A 23150-nucleotide genomic window follows, 5' to 3' on the forward strand; every position below is an offset into this window, starting at 1 on the left:
TTATACAGAACAGAGTAGCATGAAGAGCTGCATCAAACCAGTTTTTCGACTGAAGATCACAATAACAACCATTTTACACCATTTGCAGAAATGGGATGTTTTCTGTTCGCAACAAAAGTTTCACAAATTGCGTTAGAAATCCACTTTTCCTTCCATCACTGCGGGACACGCAGCAGGAGCAGAATTCAGACCTCTCCAGAACTGAAACGATAGACTACTTACTTAGCCGTCCTATCAGGCAAGTAAGAGCAGTGGACTAAGTCAAGTCTCTGATTTCTGTAGACACGGCTCAGTCAGCAGGGCGAACTAGTACTGATGTCAAACAATCGAGTCGCTGCTCTCGAAACAAAGCCGTTGTTTCCGAATGAACCAAGACTGAATGCTATCTTCGTGTCACTGCTTATGATGGCTCATTGCAGTTCGTTGACTACAGGTGCTGTAATACATGACATCGTACGCGTTTCTGCATAGTTCTTGTTCGGTGCTAAGGCGTCGTTGAGAAAGCTTCAGACATGAAGTTTTTATTGGCTTGATCGCATGTAGGTGCACTGGACTGCCAGTTTCGGCAGGGCTAAGCTTCCATTTTCAGATCCTCAGTGTCCAGGTTTTGAGAGATGATGGCAATCCAGTGTACCTGCATGCGAGCAAACCAATAAAAAGTTCATATCTGAAGCTTTCTTTGCATTGAATTCATTATCGCTCTCCAGCTGACAATTTCAGGTATTTATAATTTCGTTTTGGTCGGCTATATTCGGCCTATTGTCTTGTGGTTGCTAGCTTGTCAGCATCGGATGTTTATAAGTTTTTTTCCGAGTTATTAAACTCCCTTTTAACGTTTCATTTGCATCTCTGATCGAGATGGAATGTCTTGCCACAATCTCGTGTATCTGTAACAGTAGTTCGTATTCCCGCCTTTGTGTTCTGTGTTTTTGCAATGTGTGGTACTTTACAATTCGGACAACCTTAATTTCCGAATCTCAAACTGTTCCGGCAGCTTATAAGCGACATTACAGGAACTTTTTCCTCACCCATTGTTTCATACAACTACGCGCACAGTGCTGATATTAAAATTCCACCATTTTAATATTTCTAACAACAAGTACTTTCTTTTAAGACATACTTTTAAGAAATAGATGCAGTTTCAATAAATGAAGAACGCGCTCTCTTGATAAATGTAAAGTGTCTCACATAATTTCTTACATAACATAAGACAGTATTTTCTTATATACTCTCGGAGAACAGGCCGAGTAGCGCAGTCGCCATAATGTAGTGGTTATCGTACTAGATTGTTACATGGCGGGTCGTGAGTTCAAAATTCACTTGATCTGAAACATTTTAATTTCTATATTCGGTTCGAGTACATTCTAGATGTATCCACAAATAGCAAGAACCATTGTACTAGAATGTTCTGTAGCTGTATAAATACCTAATGTGTTCTGGCCGGAGGCAGTTCGCTCCGCACTCTTGTATGTGCAAGTGCTGAATAAACCTCCGTTAAATGAAGTTAGTGCTTGTCATTCATCTACTTACACCTTCCTCTACGTGACAATACTATTTCACAGCTTAACTCCGTTGTTGTGGTCTTCAGTCCTGAGACTGGTTTGATGCAGCACTCCATGCTACCCTATCCTGTGCAAGCTCCTTCATCTCCCAGTACTTACTGCAATCTACATCATCCTGAATCTGCTTAGTGTATTCATCTCTTGGTCTCCCTCTACGATTTTTACCCTCCACACTGCCCTCCAATGCTAAATTTGTGAACCCTTGATGCCTCAGAACATGTCCTACTAACCGGTCCCTTCTTATTGTCAAGTTGTGCCACAAACTCCTCTTCTCCCCAATCCTATTCAATACCTCCTCATTAGTTATGTGATCTACCCATCTAATCTTCAGCATTCTTCTGTAGCACCACATTTTGTAAGCTTCTATTCTCTTCTTGTCCAAACTATTTATCGTCCATACATGGCTGCACTCCATACAAATACTTTCAGAAACGACTTCCTGACACTTAAATCTATACTCGATGTTAACTCCGTAGCGTCTTTAACATAGGTTACAAGCTAATTGTCCTTGACCGCAAGAAAAATACTGGAACTAAACACTTCGTAGCATGTCCAATGCGCCTTATAACAAATTTCTTGTTACCAACAGATTTTGCGGTGTACTCAGGCTCAGTTAGTGCCTATTCTTTCTTCAGCTTTTTTCAGATCTTATTTCCAGCTGACTGTAATTCCTCCAACCCTTTGTGGAGTTTATCCGATAAATAGCGGAGTTAATGTCTGGTAACCAAGGTGATATCCAAATAACTTCGCGATGTAATCTTGGAAGCCTTTCTCACGACTGCTCACGGAGCCTAGAATGTGTTGTGAATGCCTCTGTTCGTTATACCCTTGATGTTCGACTCTTTGATCACATTTCACCATCGTATGCACAGCTATCCTGGCAGCGGGTAGACATGTGCAGAGATTTCCGTACATTCTGTCTTCTTTACTGTCTTATCACTGAACATTGTTTCTCATTTCTCATGTCTGAACAACACGTCAGAAACATCCGTACCCATCGAAGCGAAATCCTTTCCGTCCCACTCCATCGTTCAGCCACTTTCACGAAGTCCTTCTCAGTATCAGGAACCAGACTGTGGAAGAACAACATGCATCATATTAGACAACTAATTGAAATCTCCAGCTTCAGAAGGCAGGTAATGACATAGCCATTAAATCAACAACAAGGATTACCATTGACCACGTACACACTCGTTACCCTTGAACATTCCTCTTCCTACCTGATCTTCCTCGTTTCCCGGTTTTCTTAGCCGATGCAGTCACCTTAAATTTCCTTTTCCCAGAATTCACTGTAGCAGAAAACATCAATCTCGTACACCTATAAATTCTTCTTGTATTTGCTACCATCAAAAATGGCTTAAATGGCTCTGAGCACTATGGGACATAACAGCTGAGGTCATCAGTCCCCTAGAACTTACAACTACTTAAACCTAACTAACCTAAGGACGTCACACACACACCCATGCCCGAGGCAGGATTCGAATGGCCGTGCGGTTCTAGGAGCTGCAGTCCGGAACCGTGGGACTGCTACGGTCGCAGGTTCGAATCCTGCCTCAGGCATGGATGTGTGTGATGTCCTTAGGTTAGTTAGGTTTAAGTAGTTCTAAGTTCTAGGGAACGGATGACCTAAGATGTTAAGTCCCATAGTGCTCAGAGCCATTTGAACCATTTTCAACCAGGATTCGAACCTGCGACCGTAGCGGTCGCGCGGTTCCAGACTGAAGCGCCTAGAACCGCTCGGCCACAATGGCCGGCCTGCCACCATCATTATTGTTATTAATGTCATAATTATTGTCATATTATTATTACTACTATCAATATTACTGGCAGCAGCTGCAACAGTAAAAGTAATATTGATATTAACTTTATTAGTTCATAGTACAATTTAGTCACACTGCCACTTCAAACACTCAAACTTTTCAATACTGCCATATTAAAATTGTTTTTCTTAGGTAAATATGATGTGACAGATACTGTATGTGTGAACCATGGTCCGATGAAAGAGAGGGCCCCATGACCCTAATCAAACAAAACAAATAAATAAACAAAACAAATAAATAACATAAATTAAATGTTTACTGTGCAGCTCGTCTATTGGCTTTCAGAACACCATACTGATTCCGTCTGTTGGAAAGCCGTTGAATTTCTTCTCATCGCAAATATAAAATCATTCCACCTCCCCGAATCTTTGTTAATGTGATCAGTTATCAACTTTTGCCTCGATTTACTTTGTTCATGTACAGGTTTTGCCTTGCCACTCTTTCGTCGTACCCTTCTTCTACGATAATCAATCGAACAGGCAATCCACTTACTTGCTTAAAACATTCTTGAAGCTGCTAGATTGCAATTTTTGGCCCTTAATTGAGAATTACCGTTATACCCTTTCTTGTAATTATTCGCATTTCTCTTTCATTAATTTACTTGGCTGTCCGTTTTGAGGGGCACGTTCTATCTGATCCTCCTCCTCAAATGGTTTTATAGCACCCCAGCCGTACTTGCGGCGGTATTCAGCAAACTAGCGGTGCTTCTGTGACTGTGGCCCTTCACGCGATGCGAGTTGGCAAGTTGCCACTGTTCTAACGTCGTGTTGGATCCCGTGCTTCCCATTAAGGCCTTCGAGACCACAACGCAGGACAGAGTGAGAGGGAGAGTGAGAGTGAAAGTGAACAGGAAGAAACAGACTATCATACCACACACTAGGAATGCAGTCTATACTTCAATGACCCTTTGTTATTTACCAGCTATACCTCTACTAGTCCGGAGCATTTTTGGGTATGTTCGATACGCTCACTCAACTTATATTAAAAACTATTTTTGGGTATGTTCGATACGCTCACTCAACTTGTATTAAAAACTGTGTCTAACTGAGCCTCTGTGTCTTGGGAGTGTCTGTCCATCAAATGTCAAAATACAATTCTAGAATTTTGCTTCGGTTTTGACGTTATCATGGAAGAGTGATTTAGTGACACTTTTATCAGTGATTATATTTCCTCTAACAGTGCACGTACTAGACTATTCACTAATGTGGACTATGTGGATTTCAGTTTATACTTCATACTCCCTCTCTCTAATTACTGTTTGTAAGACGATATTGTTTGCTGCAGCCACATAAATATTCTTCTTTCCTGTTTGCTTTGTACTGTTAATCTGCCCGTAAATTTCTGTCATTTTTGATGCAGTAATTTTCCAAGTGTCATCATGTACACCTTTGCGATATTCATATTTACCCTTTGTATATAGACAACGTGCGGACCGGAGTCTATTATTTAACCTTGTCCTGAACTTTAACTGGTAACCGAATTCTGATTCTTGTATCCATCATTCTCTAACACTGGCGTTATCGTTACGCTTTGTGCGCCCTTATTTGTCACTTCCGATTCGACTGCCAAACTTTTGCCTTCACCCACGTTACATCTAGTCTATTACTGACTGTACTAGGTTCTAGGTACTGAGACTCAAGATCCATTGCAACCGACATCTACTGCGTCGCCTCGTTCTATGTAACTGTCTACAATAGTTCCTGGCTTCGGCGGTCCACTTGTAGTTTCAGATTTCCCGGTGGTGAGCCCCATCCGTAGCAGTACGACAATAGTAAATTGTGAGTGGCTGCTGTTGTGGTTGTGAGATGGAGACCCCATGATCCGATTTTGACTCGATACAAGCCAGAAGTGAACTGGAGATGCACTTTACGTCCCGAATTAACTCGAATATTTCAAAACTCACAGAGCAGCCCATTTCGTTGTCAACTTCTATAGAATGATCATAGCAAGACAACTCTATATTATAAACATTTCATGTGCTGAAAATCAGAAAAATGTTCTGTATGAATGTATTATTATAATTAATATCTACTACTAACAACTAAAAGAATTATTTTTCCTCCTAAAAACTTCGTCTTGTCATGGGGGAAGCCTCGTCAGGGAGGTCCACCGTATGAGTGCCTAGGGACGTGATTCCAGCGGTTGTTTCCCGTTGCCTTCCACTGATGATGATGAAATGATAATGAGGACAACACAACACCCAATCCCTGAGCGGAGAAAATCTCTGACCCAGCCGGGAATCGAACCCGGGCCCCTTGGCGTGACAGACCGCCGCGTTGACCGCGTTTCGGGGCGCACGTCCCATGACGCTTCTTCAACTTCATCACTGATCCATTAACTCAGTTGATTTTTTTTTATTGTAGAGGGCAGTTAACCCTCTGACCGAACACGCTGAGCTACCGTGCCGGCTACCACTCAGCTATCTTTTCCTTCTAAATCACCTTGTTTATTCCCCACAACCAGTACTAATTAATAAATCACAGTAGTCGTTCCACTGCAAGCTACAAGTTGTTTCAAAAAGATTCATCCATTTCACAAGACTATGCCTTCCACACGAATGAAAATAGAAACTTGGGGTGAATTTTCAGTTACTCGTACGACTGCATAGTTTTATTTTAGAATAAACGTCCCATTTTAGGAAGGGCAGATCGTATACGTGCATAAACATAAAACCTTGAGCACTCTTACAAATACGTTTAGGATGAGAGTTTTCATTTACCGTTTAGTGATGTCTAGTTTACCATCCACAAGATATATGACCAATATCGAGAAGATTGTATTACTAATTTTTCTGAAAAATAAAAGACACGTAGATCTTTCCCTGGAAAACGTCGCGAAACATATGAATCTTGCTTGATTATGGTATGTGATCATTGCATGCCCTATATTCTTATATCGTGGCGTTTCACTTTTCCACTTAAATGGAACGTATCCTCATCACCGAACACTAAACGTGAATGTAAATTGTTATCTTCCATCACCTCATCCGAAATGAATCGACAAAAATCACGACTGAGGGTGGCCAAATACGCAAAAGCAGGAGCGGGTGCCCGTGTGCGCCCGTTCTGCTCGCCCGCGGCTGCTGCCAGCCACCAGGTCACCCTATACCTTGCCGGCCGGAGTGGCCGAGGGGTTCTAGACGCTACAGTCTGGAACCGCGCGACCGCTACGGTCGCAGGTTCGAATCCTGCCTCAGGCATGGATGTGTGTGATGTCCTTAGGTTAGTTAGGTTTAAGTAGTTCTAAGTTATAGGGGACTGATGACCTCAGAAGTTAAGTCCCATAGTGCTCAGAGCCATTTGAACCCTTCACCTATCCACTAACATCGCTCGTTTGTTACCGACGCAAGTGGCAAGGTGTGCTTGCTCCGAACTTAATACATGTATAATAAAAAGGCATGTGTTCTTTGCTTATTACTTTCGGTGTTGTATTTGTGACCAGGTCCTAGAACCGCTCGGCCACATCGGCCGGCTTGAACGAAATGGACAGTGTCTTGAAAGGAGAGTATAAGATGAACATCAACAAAAACAAATTGAGGATAATGGAATGTAGTCGAATTAAGTCGGGTGATGCTGAAGGAACTAGCTTAGGAAATGAGACACTTAAAGTAATAAAGGAGTTTTGCTATTTGGGGAGCAAAATAACTGATATTGGTCGAAGTAGAGAGGATATAACATGTAGACTGGCAATGGCAAGGTAAGCGTTTCTGAAGAAGAGAAATTTGTTAACATCGAGTATTGATTTAAGTGTTAGATAGTCGTTTCTGAAAGTATTTGTATGGAGTGTATCCATGTACGTAAGTGAAACGTGGACGATAAATAGTTTGGACAAGAAGAGAAGAGAAGCTTTCGAAATGTGGTGCTACAGAAGAATGCTGAAGATTAGATGGGTAGATCATATAACTAATGAGGACGTATTGAATAGAATTGGGGAGAAGAGGAGTTTGTGGCACAACTTGACTAGAAGAAGGGATCGGTTGGTAGTACATGTTCTGAGGCATCAAGAGATCACCAATTTAGTACTGGAGGGCAGCGTGGAGGGTAAAAATCGTAGAGGGAGACCAAGAGATGAATATACTAAGCAGATTCAGAAGGATGTAGGTTGCAGTAGGTACTGGGAGATGAAGAACCTTGCACAGGATAGAGTAGCATGGAGAGCTGCATCAAACTAGTCTCAGGACTGAAGACCACATCAACAACAATATCCTACAGCTTGTGCCTGCTGTCATTCTATGCAATGTATAACTTTTCTGTCGTCTGCTGGTGTGATCTGAACGTGTAATTGCCTTTTGTTTTTTCGAACGACGTGACCACAGTATATTCGTGATCAGAGGAAAGTGGAACATGAAGTACGAGCTGATCGCATACGAAACAAATCGAAATTTCCTTCATTGTCAAACTGAGGTGTAGTGGGAGATGTGTCCCAGAGCTGGATAGTGACAGATGGTGACGCGAGACTGGACGCGCACGTAGTTTATTTATCAGCCGATAGAGGACAATAATGGATAGGGGGACTGTGATTTTAGTTTCGATTGTGCCCACTAGAGTGCACTAAAGTAATAGAATGTTTTTCATAAACTGTTCTAGTATTTTCATAAAGTGTTATTATTTCTTTTTGTATATGTAAAATGTTACAAATATGTTTTAGCACTGTGAATGATGCGTGAGTGTGGATTAATGTTGATATGAAGATAATTTTTTAACGAGTTGTGTAGTAGGATTTAGTGTGGGAACATTTCGAAGAAGTATGGATATGAACAAAGGGGATTTTTGAAGAATAGATTTGTAAAGTAAGTTTATGGTAAAGGGAAAGTTAATTCAGGTATAAATAACAATAGTAAATAACTTTATGCATAAAGAAAACTTCAGCATATTAGATAATTACATCGGTAAAAAGGGCAGTCGTGAGGTTTACTATTTTGCGATTGGTTATGGATGAAAAGCGCGGACTGACGCGGGAGAGTGTTGTTTTGCTATTGGCTGTTGAGTAAACTGATCCATGGTAAAGCAGTATTCTTCGCGTGCCTTTCTCTGCTGGTAGAGAAGACTTAGAGCCTAGCCATGAAACAGTTCAGACTTGTGTAGTAGTAGTTCCGATGGAAACGATAAGTTGCCGGATGTAGCAGTGTTTCATGCATCAAAAGTGTGGTAAAGTGAAGGCATAATTATTTCGATGGCCGTGTAGAAATTTCGGAATTTTTAAGTGAATTTTGTGACGAGAAAAGACATATATTCCACGTCGCGTATTAAGCAGGTCGGTGGCTAAAAACTGTGACTGCATTTGTTACCGACAGACTTAATATCTGGCGAGCATTCTCAATCAAAAACAATCAGTATTTTTGTAGCTATTACGTTTTCGGGAAATGCAACACCTTAAACTTGCTAACGTGAGTGAAAGGGATTCTGAGTGACTGTGTTAAGACTAATACAGGCTTGGCAGTGCTACTTGTTCACCTAAGTTTCAGAATATATTAATTGAGGACAAAATTTCCAACCTTTCATTTCGTGTTTCTCCCGAAACGTAGATAGTGACTTTAATTGCAGCCTGGTTCACGTCGAAGTACAGTAGGTTTCGCTTGGCTTTCCTACTGATGATCTGCTGAGACAATGTTCACAGGTAGGTGCAGGTTTGTCGTAAATGGTCGGAAAGAACCGCGTCGCCGCAAAACGTAGAAAATAACAAAACTGTATACAACATAATAATTGTCATGCAAAGTTTTATATGACGAGGTGGCGCATAAAAACATGCACACTAGCGTAAATTCATATACAAAAGCTGACATTTCGCAATGATCCACAGTCCGAATCACTGACAATTTTACAAGGAATTTGCTGATTAGCTTTGCAAAATAAAATTGTCTGTATTCTTCACAAAAAATCGTAAAAGTAAGTTCTCAAAATCCTTCATGAAAACTCCTACATACAGGCGATAACTTGTTTGTCTACTTTACAAATATGTATTTTAAGCTAAGACCAAAAAAAAGTTCATACATAAAACATCATGGATTGCTTACTTTGCGAAATGGAGTACATTGCTCACGTAGGGTCACTGTAATTAGTTCGTTATTTCATGAAGCTATTCCAGATGTAACAACAAAATGCTTTAAAAAGGCATTCAATTGAATCATATGTTTCAGAGGTGGCTCAGGGAAGTGATTGTTTTATTCATTTCGATCGATAAATAGTCTACCAAATATTCCGAAAAACCAGTCCCCGTTACTTGCCATTTGTTCATTAATAAAAAAAATTCAGGATCTGAACCGTTGTTAATGTATATTTCAAACTCTAGTAATATATCTGAATTACTGCCCTTATTCTCTATGTCCAACACAGTAAGTGAATTTTGCATTCCTTTTAGCGTATGTGCTCCCAGAGTGGTGTTGCTGGCTGCGCAGGTATGTTCCCTGAACCGCTTTCTGATTTCTCTCCCGTCGGCGCGATATAGTGGCAGCCGCATGACTCGCATTTAATCAATCTTATGTACTCCCGCATTACAAAATTTAAGGGGGGCTCCAAACTAAGGCGCAGAAGTTGCCCTAACTCTCTATTTGTCCTGAAACCAACTTTTGTGTTATGTTTTCTAAAAAACATTTGCAACTTTTTCAAATAGAGAGCCATAATATGGCAAAGATAAGTTTTCGTATTATTACCTGTAACGGAATATTTGTTTTCTATTTTCCGGAATACTTCATCACCCATCTTTCTAACATCACTTTTCCTGCAGCCGTATGCCTTGTCTATGTGAATAATGGTGTCAATTTCTCCATTATTATCTTCCTTATCTAATTAAATTTGGCGAGTCTTTCGAACACTGAATTAACAAATGCTCTCTAGTGCCATCGCGGATGGCATGAATCTGCTGAAATAATCATATATGAGGCTGTTGGCTTGCGAAAGATGTTGTGTGCAAGTCTCAAACCTACCCTCATTATATGTAGGCCAAGAAGTATTTCGATCCAGTTCCCTCGTAGAAGTTGTATTAGCATACAATGAATTTTATGCAACATCCAACTCAGCAATTTCTTCTGTACTATCACTGAAGACTATGAAAATGTCGTCTAAATACCTCCTATACAACAAGATTTTCTTACACAGGTCACTATCAGTTTGGAGAAATTTGCTTTCTAAATTGTTCATAATTACAGCACGTTTCCAATATTTCAGTGTCGTCCTTTAGGCAGATTTGGTATGGACGTCATATGTTCCAGTGGTAGTCGAGTTTGAGTCAAGACAAATATTGCTCATAGCCATCTTCGTGCGTGACTTACGTCCGGAATTATACCAGTGACCTTGAGAGTCGGACTTATTTTTCTAGATTTATTTTTATCTTATTAAAGACTGTAGAGGGATTTCTCAAACAACCAAAATTCTATGAGAAGGTTTTTATTTTTTACGTAACAAACGCTTTCAGCCCGGAACTCGTTCTCAGATGTCTACATTTCTGTACAGCGTGAACCAGAAATCTTCCGAAAAAATTTCGAAGGTGTTAGCACGGACCAAAACAAGAAAAAAAAGTGTAATAAATATGGTTTCCAACATGCATATCTTAAAAACTATTAGCACTTGTTCACCTTCGATATTGTGAAACACATTTCTTTTACTGCAAGCCCCTTGCTTTCCATATTCTGAAAGAAGATAATATGGTCAAAAACAAGAAAAAATGAACAATAGACATGGCCTCTAAAGTGCATATCTTAAGAGCTATAAGCACTTGTTCAGTAGAAGAGGCAACATTCTATCTTGCGTTATCTTGTTGAAACTTAACTTCCTATAGAACTCCAAAATTGGGTGCAGCCACTGGCCTAACTGCATTATCTACTTTTAATGTGACCACCGCCTGTATTCGACGTCAACGTGCAGTAGCCACTCACAGACGGAAGGTGGCAGCACTACGTATGGTACACCACGGGCCATAGAAGACAGGAGCAACAAACGCCGTTTGAGCAACTGACCGCCCAGATGAACCTAGGCTCCACCAGCAGTGTCTCCTGTAACGCTGTACCCAGAACTAGGACACTTCTGAATGACGACGGCTGCTAAGTCCTGTGTCTATTGCTGCTATTTATTTATTTATTGTTCCGTGGGACCAAATTAAGGAGAAGTCTCCATGGTCATGGAACGAGTCAATACATGAAATTATAACACGATAGTAGAAACAGATAAAATGAAATACAAGAAACGTATTCAGGCGACAGTTCGTAAGTTTAAATAAAGAAAATCAACAATGTAACACTGGAATTTGCTTAATTTTTCAGCTCTTCCAGGAACTCCTCGACAGAATAGAAGGAGTGAGCCATGAGGAAACTCTTCAGTTTAGACTTAAAAGCGTTTGGGCTACTGCTAAGATTTTTGAGTTCTTGTGGTAGCTTATTAAAAATGGATGCAGCAGATTACTGCACTCCTTTCTGCACAAGAGTCAAGGAAGTGCATTCCACATGCAGATTTGATTTCTGCCTAGTATTAACTGAGTGAAAGCTGCTAACTCTTGGGAATAGGCTAATATTGCTAACAACAAACGACATTAAAGGAAATATATACTGTGAGGGCAATGTCAGAATTCCCAGACTATTGAATAGGGGTCGACAAGAGGTTCTCGAACTTACACCACATATAGCTCGAACAGCCCGTTTTTGAGCCAAAAATACCCTTTTTGAATCAGAAGAATTACCCCAAAAAATAATACCGTATGACATAAGCGTATGAAAATATTCGAAGTCGACTACTTTTCGTGTTGATCTGTCACTTATTTCAGATACTGTTCTAATGGTAAATAAAGCAGCATTTAGTTTCTGAACAAGATCCTGGACATGGGCTTTCCACAACAGCTTACTATCTATCCGAACGCCTAGGAACTTCAACTGTTCCGTCTCGCTTATAATATGCCAATTCTGTCTGATCAAAATATCGGTTCTTGTTGAATTGTGAGTTAGAAACTGTAAAAACTGAGTCTGACTGTGATTTAGCATCAGATTATTTTCCACAAGCCACGAACTTATTTCATGAACTACATTATTTGATAATGTTTCAATATTACACACAAGATCCTTCACTACCAAGCTGGTGTCATCAGCAAACAGAAATATTTTTGGATCACCTGTAATACTAGAAGGCATATCATTTATATAAATAAGAAACAGCAGTCGCCCCAGCACCGACCCATGGGGAACGCCCCACTTAACAGTGCCCCATTGGGACTGAACATCACTACCACTCTCAATATTGCGGAGAATTACCTTCTGCTTTCTGTTCTTAAAGTAAGAGGCGAACCAGTTGTAAGCTACTCCCCTTACTCCATAATGGTCTAACTTCTGCAGTAATATTTTGTGGTCAACACAGTCAAAAGCATTCGTTAAATCAAAGAAAACACTTAGCGTTCGCAACCTTTTATTTAATCCGTCCAAAACCTCACAGAGAAAAGAGAATATAGCATTTTCAGTTGTTAAACCATTTCTAAAACCAAACTGTATATTTGACAGCAAATTATGTGAATTTAAATGCTCCAGTAACCTTTTATATACAACCTTCTCGGTAACTTTAGCAAACACTCTCGATAACTTTAGCAAACACAACTGTCATTGGGTGCACCACTGTTGGTGCTGCTCTCTCTGTTGTCTGGTCAAGCGAAACTGTAACAACGGCCACCGTACCTTACAGTCCATGTAGATACCTGTCTTTCTGCAAAAACAAGTCAATTTCATGACTCAGTTTGCGTGATGTGGCTGTACGACCCTGTACAGACGAGTCAACAATATGTCTGTTATCTCGGGCGCTAGTCGTAGAAGTCTTTGAGACGCTGCATGCCGTTGAGTATTAGCCCACCAGGACTAATACTAGCCATTACAGTCGTGGGATTCCAACCGAAGTGAGCAGCAATATCGCAGAACGACAAAATGCATAGGCTACGATTCTGCCGCTGACAACTTCCGATATGTGCTGGTACACATTTTTCCTTTTTACACGAGGCATAACACCATCTTCTCACAAGCAACGAATATTAAAAGACTATTTCTCATTGAAAAACCCGGTGTGTAATCATTCCTTGTATAAGAATGTAGATAGCGTTGCTGCTGAGTACTTGTTGTGGTATCATGGTATGGTAATCATTTGTATATCCAGTCATACAGGTTGAGTGCGGAGGAAAGGTACATGCTTTGAGGGTTATAGTATTGGTGGTTATGACCAAAAAACTTCATATGGACATATGCCCTGTTACGAACGGTTTCCGGGATAAAATACATTTAATATACCTTGTTTTTTATTTTCTACGTTATTCGGACGTTATCATTGTTTAAAACTTACCACAGTAGTGTAGCGGAAGTTGTGTCGAACAATTTGATGATGTCCACCTGAAGCTTTTTGTTCAGGATCATTATCACCCCTCGAAGCACGTACATTTCCTCCTGACTCACTCAGAATAAGTACACTTCTCGGCAATCTGGCGTTTTTGCTTGCCTTGTTGCAATTTTAATGGCAAGTATTACGTTTTTAGGCTTCCTTATCTCAATCGGTAAAAATGGAGCCCTTATAATATCACTTTGTTGCCTGTGTTTCTGTCTGTCTGTATGTCTGTCCTGTTTCTCATAAACTGGTAGACGTATCAAGTTGAAATTTATGCCACATACTGAGGCATACTGGGCCTTGGCAGTGTAAAAAATTTATTCGTCTAAGTCAATGCAATAAAAAGAAAAGGCCATTTATGTCACATGTTTTGATACATGCAAACTCATTCATCAAAATTTATAGGGTACTTCCATTTGAAATACAATTATGAAACATGGTAAGAAGAAAGGTTTCAAAGTATAACCAAAGGAAAAAAATCCGAAAATTGTTAATTTGAAACTATATCACACGAAAAAAAATCCATGAAGGTATTTTTGATCCGTCGTTGCAAAAAGCATCATCAGTGGTCTGTGATTAAGTTTATTTACATTTTGATTTGCTTTTTAGCTCGAAAAACAGTTAATTAAGAATAGGTTGATTTGTACTTACGGTGATTTTTCGGCTGCTTTCTCGCTTACATAAGGAAATGACGTCTGCTAGCACATCGTTGATTTTCCGTGTTAGACACTGATACTTTTCGTCTACTTTTTAGATGTTCTGACGAAAATGAAACTGTAGGGTGGAATTCGCTAGAGATACAGGTGAAATATGTGAACTAATACGCGTGAAATGTGTTAAAAATATGTCAAATATGTTTTTACATGTGCATACGGGAGCAAAGCCACAGGTAAAAAGTTCATCCTAAACCCCTGGAACGATTTCATCCAAATTTGGTAAAAAAATTAGTTACGATCTAGAAAGAAATACTGTGGGATGAGGAGGAGGAGACGAACAACAGCGAGATGGAAGGAGGAGCTTGATACGAATAGGGGGAGGAGGGAACAGAGAGAGAGAGAGAGGGAGGGGGGAAATGGACAGGAGGGAGAGGAAGAGGGGGACAGAGAAAGGAAATGGACAGAGACAGGGGAAGAAGAGATAGGTAAAGAGAGGGGGAGAGGAGATGAACAGAGAGGGGGCAGGAGGAAATGGACAGAGAAAGGGAAGCTGAGGAGATGAAAAGGGGAAGGAGGCAAAGAACAGAGAGAAGGGTGAGGAGGAGATACGTAGAGTGTGGGAGGAGGAGACTCTCAAGAGGGGGAAGGAGAAAATGGAATGAGAGGGGGAGAATGAGATGGACAGAAGGAGAGGGATTCGATCGACCGACGGGGTAGGGGTAGATGGACAGAGTGGGTAGAAGGAGATGGACAGAGTGGGGGGCAGGAGGAGATAAAGAGATGGAGAGAGAGAAGAGGAGGAAGGTGAAGGAGGTGGACAGAGAGAGGGGATGGAGGACATGGACCGAGAGGGACTGAAGAATGAGATGAACAGTGAGAGGGGGGGAAGGAGGAGATGGACTAATAGAAGACTGAAATAATTGTATACCTGGGCAACGTTGCTTTGCTCAGCTGGTATCTACACACTACTGCTGGTCGCTTGAATCTGATGACGGATGGCACGATGTGCTGCAGGAGCTGGTGTCGTCGGGCCCGAACGAGCGCAACTGGCGCGGCATCCTGATCGCGCTGCTCGTGATCGTGCTGGTGCTGGCCATGATCGCGCTCTCCATCGCCATGCTGTCGCCGCCAGACGAGGGCCCGAGGGTGCGCGGCGCCAAGCTCACGCTGGACGACGTCCTGGGCCCGCGCCTAAGGGCCCCGCCCTTCAACGGCTCCTGGGTCTCTGGTGAGTACTGCCAGTTCCTACTGCTGGCCACAAGCAGATTTTCCATAGGCGGTGGTTTCTACGTCTGTGTCCTGCAAACCGCTGTGAAGTAAATGCCGTATGGTACTTTACGCTGTGCCAGTTATTAGTGCTTCTTACAGCTCCACTCACATTTGGAACAAACGAGCAACAACTACTTAAATGCATCTGGGTGAGCTGTAATTTACCTAATCTTGCTGTAAATTTCCCGGACATTGCGTCCGTGGTACTGTCTAAAGTAAACAGTGTTTCTACGAGGCAGCTGCTCGTCACTGCACATGTGACTCTAGGCTAGCTGTTGCGGCTCGCCAGATTATACGCTGACTCGCTAGAAAAGAGCAGGTGACAAGAGGCGGGTTCAAATGGTTCAAATGGCTCTGAGCACTATGGGACTTAACATCTGAGGTCATTAGTCCCCTAGAACTTAGAACTACTTAAACCCAACTAACCTAAGGACATCACATACATCCATGCCCGAGGCAGGATTCGAACCTTCGACCGTAGTGGTCGCGCGGTTCCAGACTGAAGCGCCTAGAACCGCTCAGCCACACCGGCCGGCTCAAGAGGCGGGGCTACAACGTAATTGTGAGTTCTGGTGCTGACGGCTCGTACAAATGACTCCGTACTCTGAATGAAGACTTCCCTATTTGATGTTCTGATGATGGGCTGTGCTCGAAACACGTCAGTAGTTAACTATTTTTGCGCAGTAAGTGAACAGTTATTCTAATGATCTATTCAGCAGTGGCATAAAGCCTCCTTAAGTTTACGTCGTGGTAGCAGGCCTCCTGCGCGACTTCATGTCGCACCTTAACTTATGTATCGCTAGTACACAATCGTAGTACAGCAGTCTCACCGTTTTTTTTTCAAACTCACAATCAAAATAGTACACTATATGACACGCCGTGGAAATACACTTAACAACAGTTTTGGTGCAGTCAGATTCCTCAACGTCTCGCCACGCTTCTTTACACGTAAACTCATTCAAGGCAAATCCACCTGTCCTGGCACACTCCGCAGCATAGTAAGCTAGATGACCAAACTCTAACTACTACCAATGTTACCAGTACCAAATACGGTATGCAAAAGCACACGTCACTTTATCCTCTGCCCTGTCTCAACGAAAACAGACTCTCCACTGTACTTTCTCCCTGACTACGAGCTGCCATCTTGTTCTGGACGCTAGCAGAAAGACACGCTTCTCCAGCTCGATGGTGTCTCCATTACAACTGACCACGACCCGCGCTGACAACTGCAGTTCATTGCGGTTGTTTCGCCGGCCGGTGTGGCCAAGCGGTTCTAGGCACTTCAGTCTGGAACCGCGCGACCGCTACGGTCGTAGGTTCGAATCCTGCCTCGGGCACGGATGTGTGTGATGTCCTTAGGTTAGTTAGGTTTAAGTAGTTCTAAGTTCTAGGGGACTAATGACCTCAGATGTTAAGTCCCATAGTGCTCAGAGCCATTTGAACCATTTTTGCGGCTGTTTCCATGCCGCTCGCCGATCCACGTATGTTTTTCTCTGAGGCAGTCAACAAACTCCCACACACGCTGCGTCCAACTGCGACCCGCTGCGACTTCCTAGGCCAGCCACGCCGACGCAAAACAAACGCCCCAGCGCCGCTCCACAACCAGCCAGCCGCTGCCCAAGAGGACTGCAATGCTGGATCAGCTGGATTCGCTACTCCCGTCTGGTACTGTAGATTACCCAACCGCTGTATCATACCGCTCTGGCAAGCCTCGTCGTGCTGCTGCCTCACCGAACTCGCCACCACACGTTGAGAATTGCGCGTATGATGCGCGCTGGTGTGAGCAGCAGGACGGGCCAGAAATCATTTGTGCCACCAAATTCAATTTCACACCTCCAACTCATCCTCTAGGCATACCCCAGCACAAAAGAGTGAGTGACAAGCAACAGATTGCTACTGATACGTGTTACAAACTGGACACAATGGGAAGGCCCCTTTCCTTTTTTCTTTTATCACTCGTTTATTACATCGGAGAAATACACATTTTAAGACAAAATTTAAGTACATGAAATATTGCTCCCAGTAAAGGTTAACATAAGCAGTGATAAAACTTAGTTGTCTTAAGGGTTTCTGCTGGTAACAAATTTTAGGAGGCAATGTAAGGTTTATATCAATTTAGCTCAAACACGTAGCTAGTGATTGAAACACTACAAAGACATTTCAACAATTTCGGTAACAAGTAAAGAGCGTGAATTTGTACTCACAGTAACCAACTAATCAACAGCCTTGCCATTGAATAAGTAGTAGGCCATTTGGAACGAATTAGCAACACCCCGCAGCTAGGGGAGGTAATACCAACAGTCTTTAAATGTTTTACTCCCCATTAAATAAACAAACTCACAGTAATTAAATGAATAACAAATCAAACACACTACGCTCCACTGAAACTCTTCAGTGGAAGCCAAGCCAAAATGAAGATTCCATTAACTGACTAGCACTGAAGTCACACTAAAGCTCATCTCTGTGTTCCCAGACAAACATGGGGCAAACTTATACAAGACAAGATTTTGAATGGAGCACATCAGTAAAACCGGTAGTGGAGCTAACTCGTGCCACTGAAAATTAAGGTACTAGACCGGGGCACAAGGTGGTATACAATGAGGTTGCCTTAGTGCTATACTGCACTCCAAAATATTAATTCAAATGGCCAATTCAAAATTAAGTTCACATAAAGCAGCATTAATTAACGAGGAGTGACACCAGGTCGCTCGAAGGGATGACAACACTTAATTGAAAAGACAAATGCCGGAAGCGGCAGTAACATCAAACACCTTCTCCGAGTTTTAACCAGAAGTCACTTCCCGCTATACAAATAAACATTTAACCAAGCACAAGGAAGGAACCCCAAAGAGAAGATTCAAATAAAACCCCCAAAAGATTACAAAGGACAGGGAACCCCAACTATTTAAATTTAAAAGAATTAGCTCTCCCCAAAGGCAGTGTAAACGCGAAGGCCACACTTAAGAGGCCACCAAAATTGGTTACAAAAGGTCTTATACATTTGTTCCTTTTCTTTAAAGAAACACAAGGCTGCTTAACTTCTGCTAGCTTCTGCTGGACGTCCGGTAAGGCTCGTGTAGGATACACCAGGTAGCAACCCAAGCTAGGCGGTCGCAAGGCACGGCGAGCAAGACCGCAGCTCGTGATCGTGCGGTAGCGTTCTCGCTTCCCACGCCCGGTTTCCCGGGTTATATTCCCGGCGGGATCAGGGATTTTCTCTGCCTCGTGATGACTGGGTGTTGTGTGATGTCCTTAGGTTAGTTAGGTTTAAGTAGTTCTAAGTTCTAGGGCACTGATGACCATAAATGTTAAGTCCCATAGTGCTCCGAGCCATTTGAACTATTTGAACGGCGAGCAAAATCAGTAGAGCAGACAGGCAGGCATCAACACATATCCTCCATCCTGAACCGGCAGACCCCGTACAACCAACTCCACATATACGTGGTTGCTTCCATCTCGTACCTCGCGGCGTCTCAGCAGGTAGCCCGAGCAAACGTCAATTGCCACTCGCCCCGCAAATGCGGAAAACAACAAGACAAGCAAAGATAAGAAACATCGAAGGATCGATAATAGACATCCAAGAGACTGGCGCGCCAGTAACGAGCGCCACAGCTCAGCTACTACACAAACAAAACATGTATTACAAACACAAGGTCAGCAACCACTGGTGCACTAATTAAAACAAACAATATAATCAAGTTGAGAAAAGGGAGGATATGGCCCAGCACTCGCTGTCCATGACAACGACCACCCAACATCCTGCGCCGTCCCCAAGACAAGCGAGACCACAAGACAACATACGCAAACAGCTTACTAATAAGAGGAGGCTACGACGTTCGGGTCACGGATTTACTTCGAACTTTGTACACTTTTAGTGGTCAGTTAGAGCAACATAATGTGCAAGTAGTAAGGCGTCCTACTTGTCTGACTTCGATAACATCGCAAGAGAAGTTTAACCCGTCAATGTTGCACCGCTGCTTTGCGGCCCAGAGCACGACTTAGCGGCGGTCAAGTGCTTAGCATCCAAGTTGCGTAATCGGTGGATTATTATATCGAGTCCCGTTCACGATTTCTCAATTTATTTTTACAACACTAGTCAAATTATTTCATACATATTACATTTTTTTGTTTAGGGACGGACTTGAAAAGCCCAAGTCAAACTTCGATGAATAAATATACTTATATGGATATAGTTCTGGCAATACCGGCCATGACCTCCTCCTTTTGTGCGGATGCACACATATTACCCGAACCCTTACGGGCCTTGGTAAGAATGTCTTCCACGAGTAATGAGTGTGTTGGGTAGGGACACTACGAATGTGGTGTGTGGACATATAAGGTGAGAATGTGGATCTCGCGGGAGGCGTGCGCGAGATAGTCCCTGCAGTCGCACTATCCTCTGTGCCTTCGGTGGCTGAGATGGATAGAGCGTCTGCCATGTGAGCAGCAGATCCTGGCTTCGAGTCCCGGTCGGGGCACACATTTTCACCTGTCCCCGTCGACATATATCAACGCCCGTCAGCAGCTGAAGGTAGTAATATATAGTTCTAATTTCGATAAATAAAAATGCAAACAACTTTATTCAATAATGCAATACGTTGCTACAAGCCAGAACATGGGAGTAATGTACGATTAATCGTCGGCTGTGCTTTAGTCATCACAAGTTGCGGGATGATATTTTTCATACAGACAAGGAAAACACAAATTATAACGGCAACTACTACATCGAATGAACGCAATTTTCCCGCATGCACGAGGAATCATGAGAGTTTCTAAGGAAAAACAAAGCTCGTTGACATTTTGAAAAATTCTCATTCTGCCAACAATTTGGATACAAACCATACGTAACGCAACATTTTCGTAAATATCGAAAACGGCTCTGAGCACTATGGGACTTAACTTCTGAGGTCATCAGTCCCCTAGAACTTAGAACTACTTAAACCTAACTAACCCAAGGACATCACACACATCCATGCCCGAAGCAGGATTCGAACCTGCGACCGTAGCGGTCGCGCGGTTCCAGACTGCAGCGCCTAGAACCGCTCGGCCACTGCGGCCGGCCTTCGTAAATACCGTTGCCGAAAATTGGCGATGAACGATTGAGTATATGTTAGGAGCATCTTGAAGACAAACAGCCTCTCGTTCGCTGTCAATCAAATCTGAATAAGTTTGAAGGCGCTTGAGAAAATTTTTAACTTGCCTATAAAAATAAAAGATGCGTAATGTCTGCTGTAAGAATAAAATTTATGGCTTCAAATGGCTCTGAGCACTATGGGACCTAACATCTATGGTCATCAGTCCCCTAGAACTTAGAACAACTTAAACCTGACTAACCTAAGGACATCACACAACACCCAGTCATCACGAGGCAGAGAAAATCCCTGACCCTGCCGGGAATCGAACCCGGAAACCCGAGTGCGGGAAGCGAGAACGCTACCGCACGACCACGAGCTGCGGACAATAAAATTTAGTAAACATCCAAATAAAATTGGAAATTCAATAAAACTTTATGCAAATACACGTGTTTTTCATCATATTACGTTTCAAATATAGCATGTAAGAAATAATATGACTAGTGTTGAAAGGAACACAGATTTTTTTTAAAAAAATGACCGAGACTTGACCCAGAGATCCACCGATTACGGAGCTTGAGCCAGAGGCCCGTCGCCAGCTCGTGCTCAAGGTATGCAAAGCATCGATGTAACACTGACGCGTGAAGCTTGAGTTGCGCTTTTCTCAAGATTGCGTAAGTGGTACGTCCTACTACTTGCATTTTATGTTGTCGTAATGGATTAGCCGGCCGCTGTGGCCGAGAGTTTCTAGGCGCTTCAGTCCGGAAATGCGCTGCTGCAACGGACGCAGGTTCGAATCCTCCCTCGGACATGGATGTGTGTGATATCCTTAGGTTAGTTAGGTTTAAGTAGTTCTAAGTTCTAGGGGACTAATGACCTCAGATGTTAAGTCCCATAGTGCTTAAAGCCATTTGAACCATTTTGAACCATAATGAAATATTAAAAGTGTACGAAGCGTGAAATAAATTCGTGATCCGAACGTCGTGGCCTCACCTCATAAGTTCAAACCTCTGGTGCCCCTACGACACCCGCCTGACTAATCTCCTCCCTTGGTACCATATTCAAATTCATCCAGTTTGCAGGAACGACGCTGACAACAAATCACTTTCACTCAGTTAAAATGAGCAATAGTTACAGAACTCGTTGAAAAGAATGAAGAATCTAATGAGTACAGAATATAGATTGAGAGGTGACTGAAAAACGGCGAAGGTAATGAGGAGTAGCAGAAATGAGATTAGCAAAAAACCTAACTTCAAAACTGCTGACCCCAAAGTAGATGAAGTGGAGGAATTCTGCCACCTTAGATGCCAAATAGCTTCGTCAGCTACGTGGACGCAAAAAGCGCACTGCCACCGGCGAACGGGGCATTCCATGCCAAGAGCAGTCACTAGTATTGAATATGGCCGGCACAGCATTGCCTGGTAGTGAATCATGAACAGTGGGAAAACCGGAAAAGAAGAGGATCAAAGCGTTTGTATATTGCTGCCTTCGAAGGATGTTGAAAAGTAAGTGGACAGATAAGAGCAGGAATGAGGAGGTTCTCTGCAGAATCGGCATAGAAAGGAAAATATGGAAAGCAGTAACAAGAAGAACGAACGGAATGATAGGGCATGTTTTACGACATCAGGGAACAGCTTCCATGGTACTAGAGGGAGCTGTAGAGGGTAAAATTGTAGGGGAAGACAGAAATTTGATTATATCTATCAATAATTGACAACATAGGGCTGCGCCTACGATTAATGTGTGGAACACCTCCTGGGAGTCATGTAGCTTCTTGCCGATGCACCACTGCCACATTACTGTAACCATCGTACCCTTATACTGACTATTTAACACAGAAAAAGCGTCGCTATTCAACACTAAAGGATCCATGCCGACTTCTCCCAATGCGAGTAAAGCGCCTGTGGTCCACGTATGGGACTTCTCCTGGGATTCATGTAGCTTTTATTCAGATAGACCACTGCCAGATTACTGTAACGCTAGTACCCTCACATTGACAATTTAACAGAGAAATTGCGTCGCTAATCAATACTATAGGATCCATGACGACTTCCCCCGAGCGAGTAACGCACATACGATCAACATATGGAACACCTCCTAGGAAACATGTAGCTTTTTTCTGTTGCACCTCTGCCAGGTTACTGTAACCTACACACCCACACATTGACGATTTAACACAGAAATTGCGTCGCTATTCAATACTAAAGGATCCAGGCTGAGTTCTCCCAGAGAGAGTAACGCGCCTATGGTCAACGTATGGAACACCTTCTGGAAGTCATGTAGATTTTTTCCGATGCACCACTGCCAATTTACTGAAACCCTCGCACCCTCACATTGATGATTTAACACAGAAATTGCGTCGCTATTCAGTACTAAAGGATCCATGCGGACTTCTCCCAGAACGAGAAACGAGCTTACGGTCAACGTATGGAAC

General features: G+C 42.5%; 1 protein-coding gene across 1 annotated transcript in view; it reads left to right on the forward strand.

The window, feature by feature from the left end:
* The window catches only part of LOC124619544 (inactive dipeptidyl peptidase 10-like), a 380569-nt gene that overhangs the window by 64895 nt on the left and 292524 nt on the right, over positions 1 to 23150 (forward strand). The window contains exon 2 of the mRNA XM_047146009.1: positions 15390 to 15603. Within this exon, the coding sequence (XP_047001965.1) occupies positions 15390 to 15603 (214 nt within the window). The remainder of the gene's footprint in view (positions 1 to 15389; positions 15604 to 23150) is intronic.

This window comes from Schistocerca americana, chromosome 6 (assembly GCF_021461395.2).
Source record: "Schistocerca americana isolate TAMUIC-IGC-003095 chromosome 6, iqSchAmer2.1, whole genome shotgun sequence".
Taxonomy (NCBI): domain Eukaryota; kingdom Metazoa; phylum Arthropoda; class Insecta; order Orthoptera; family Acrididae; genus Schistocerca; species Schistocerca americana.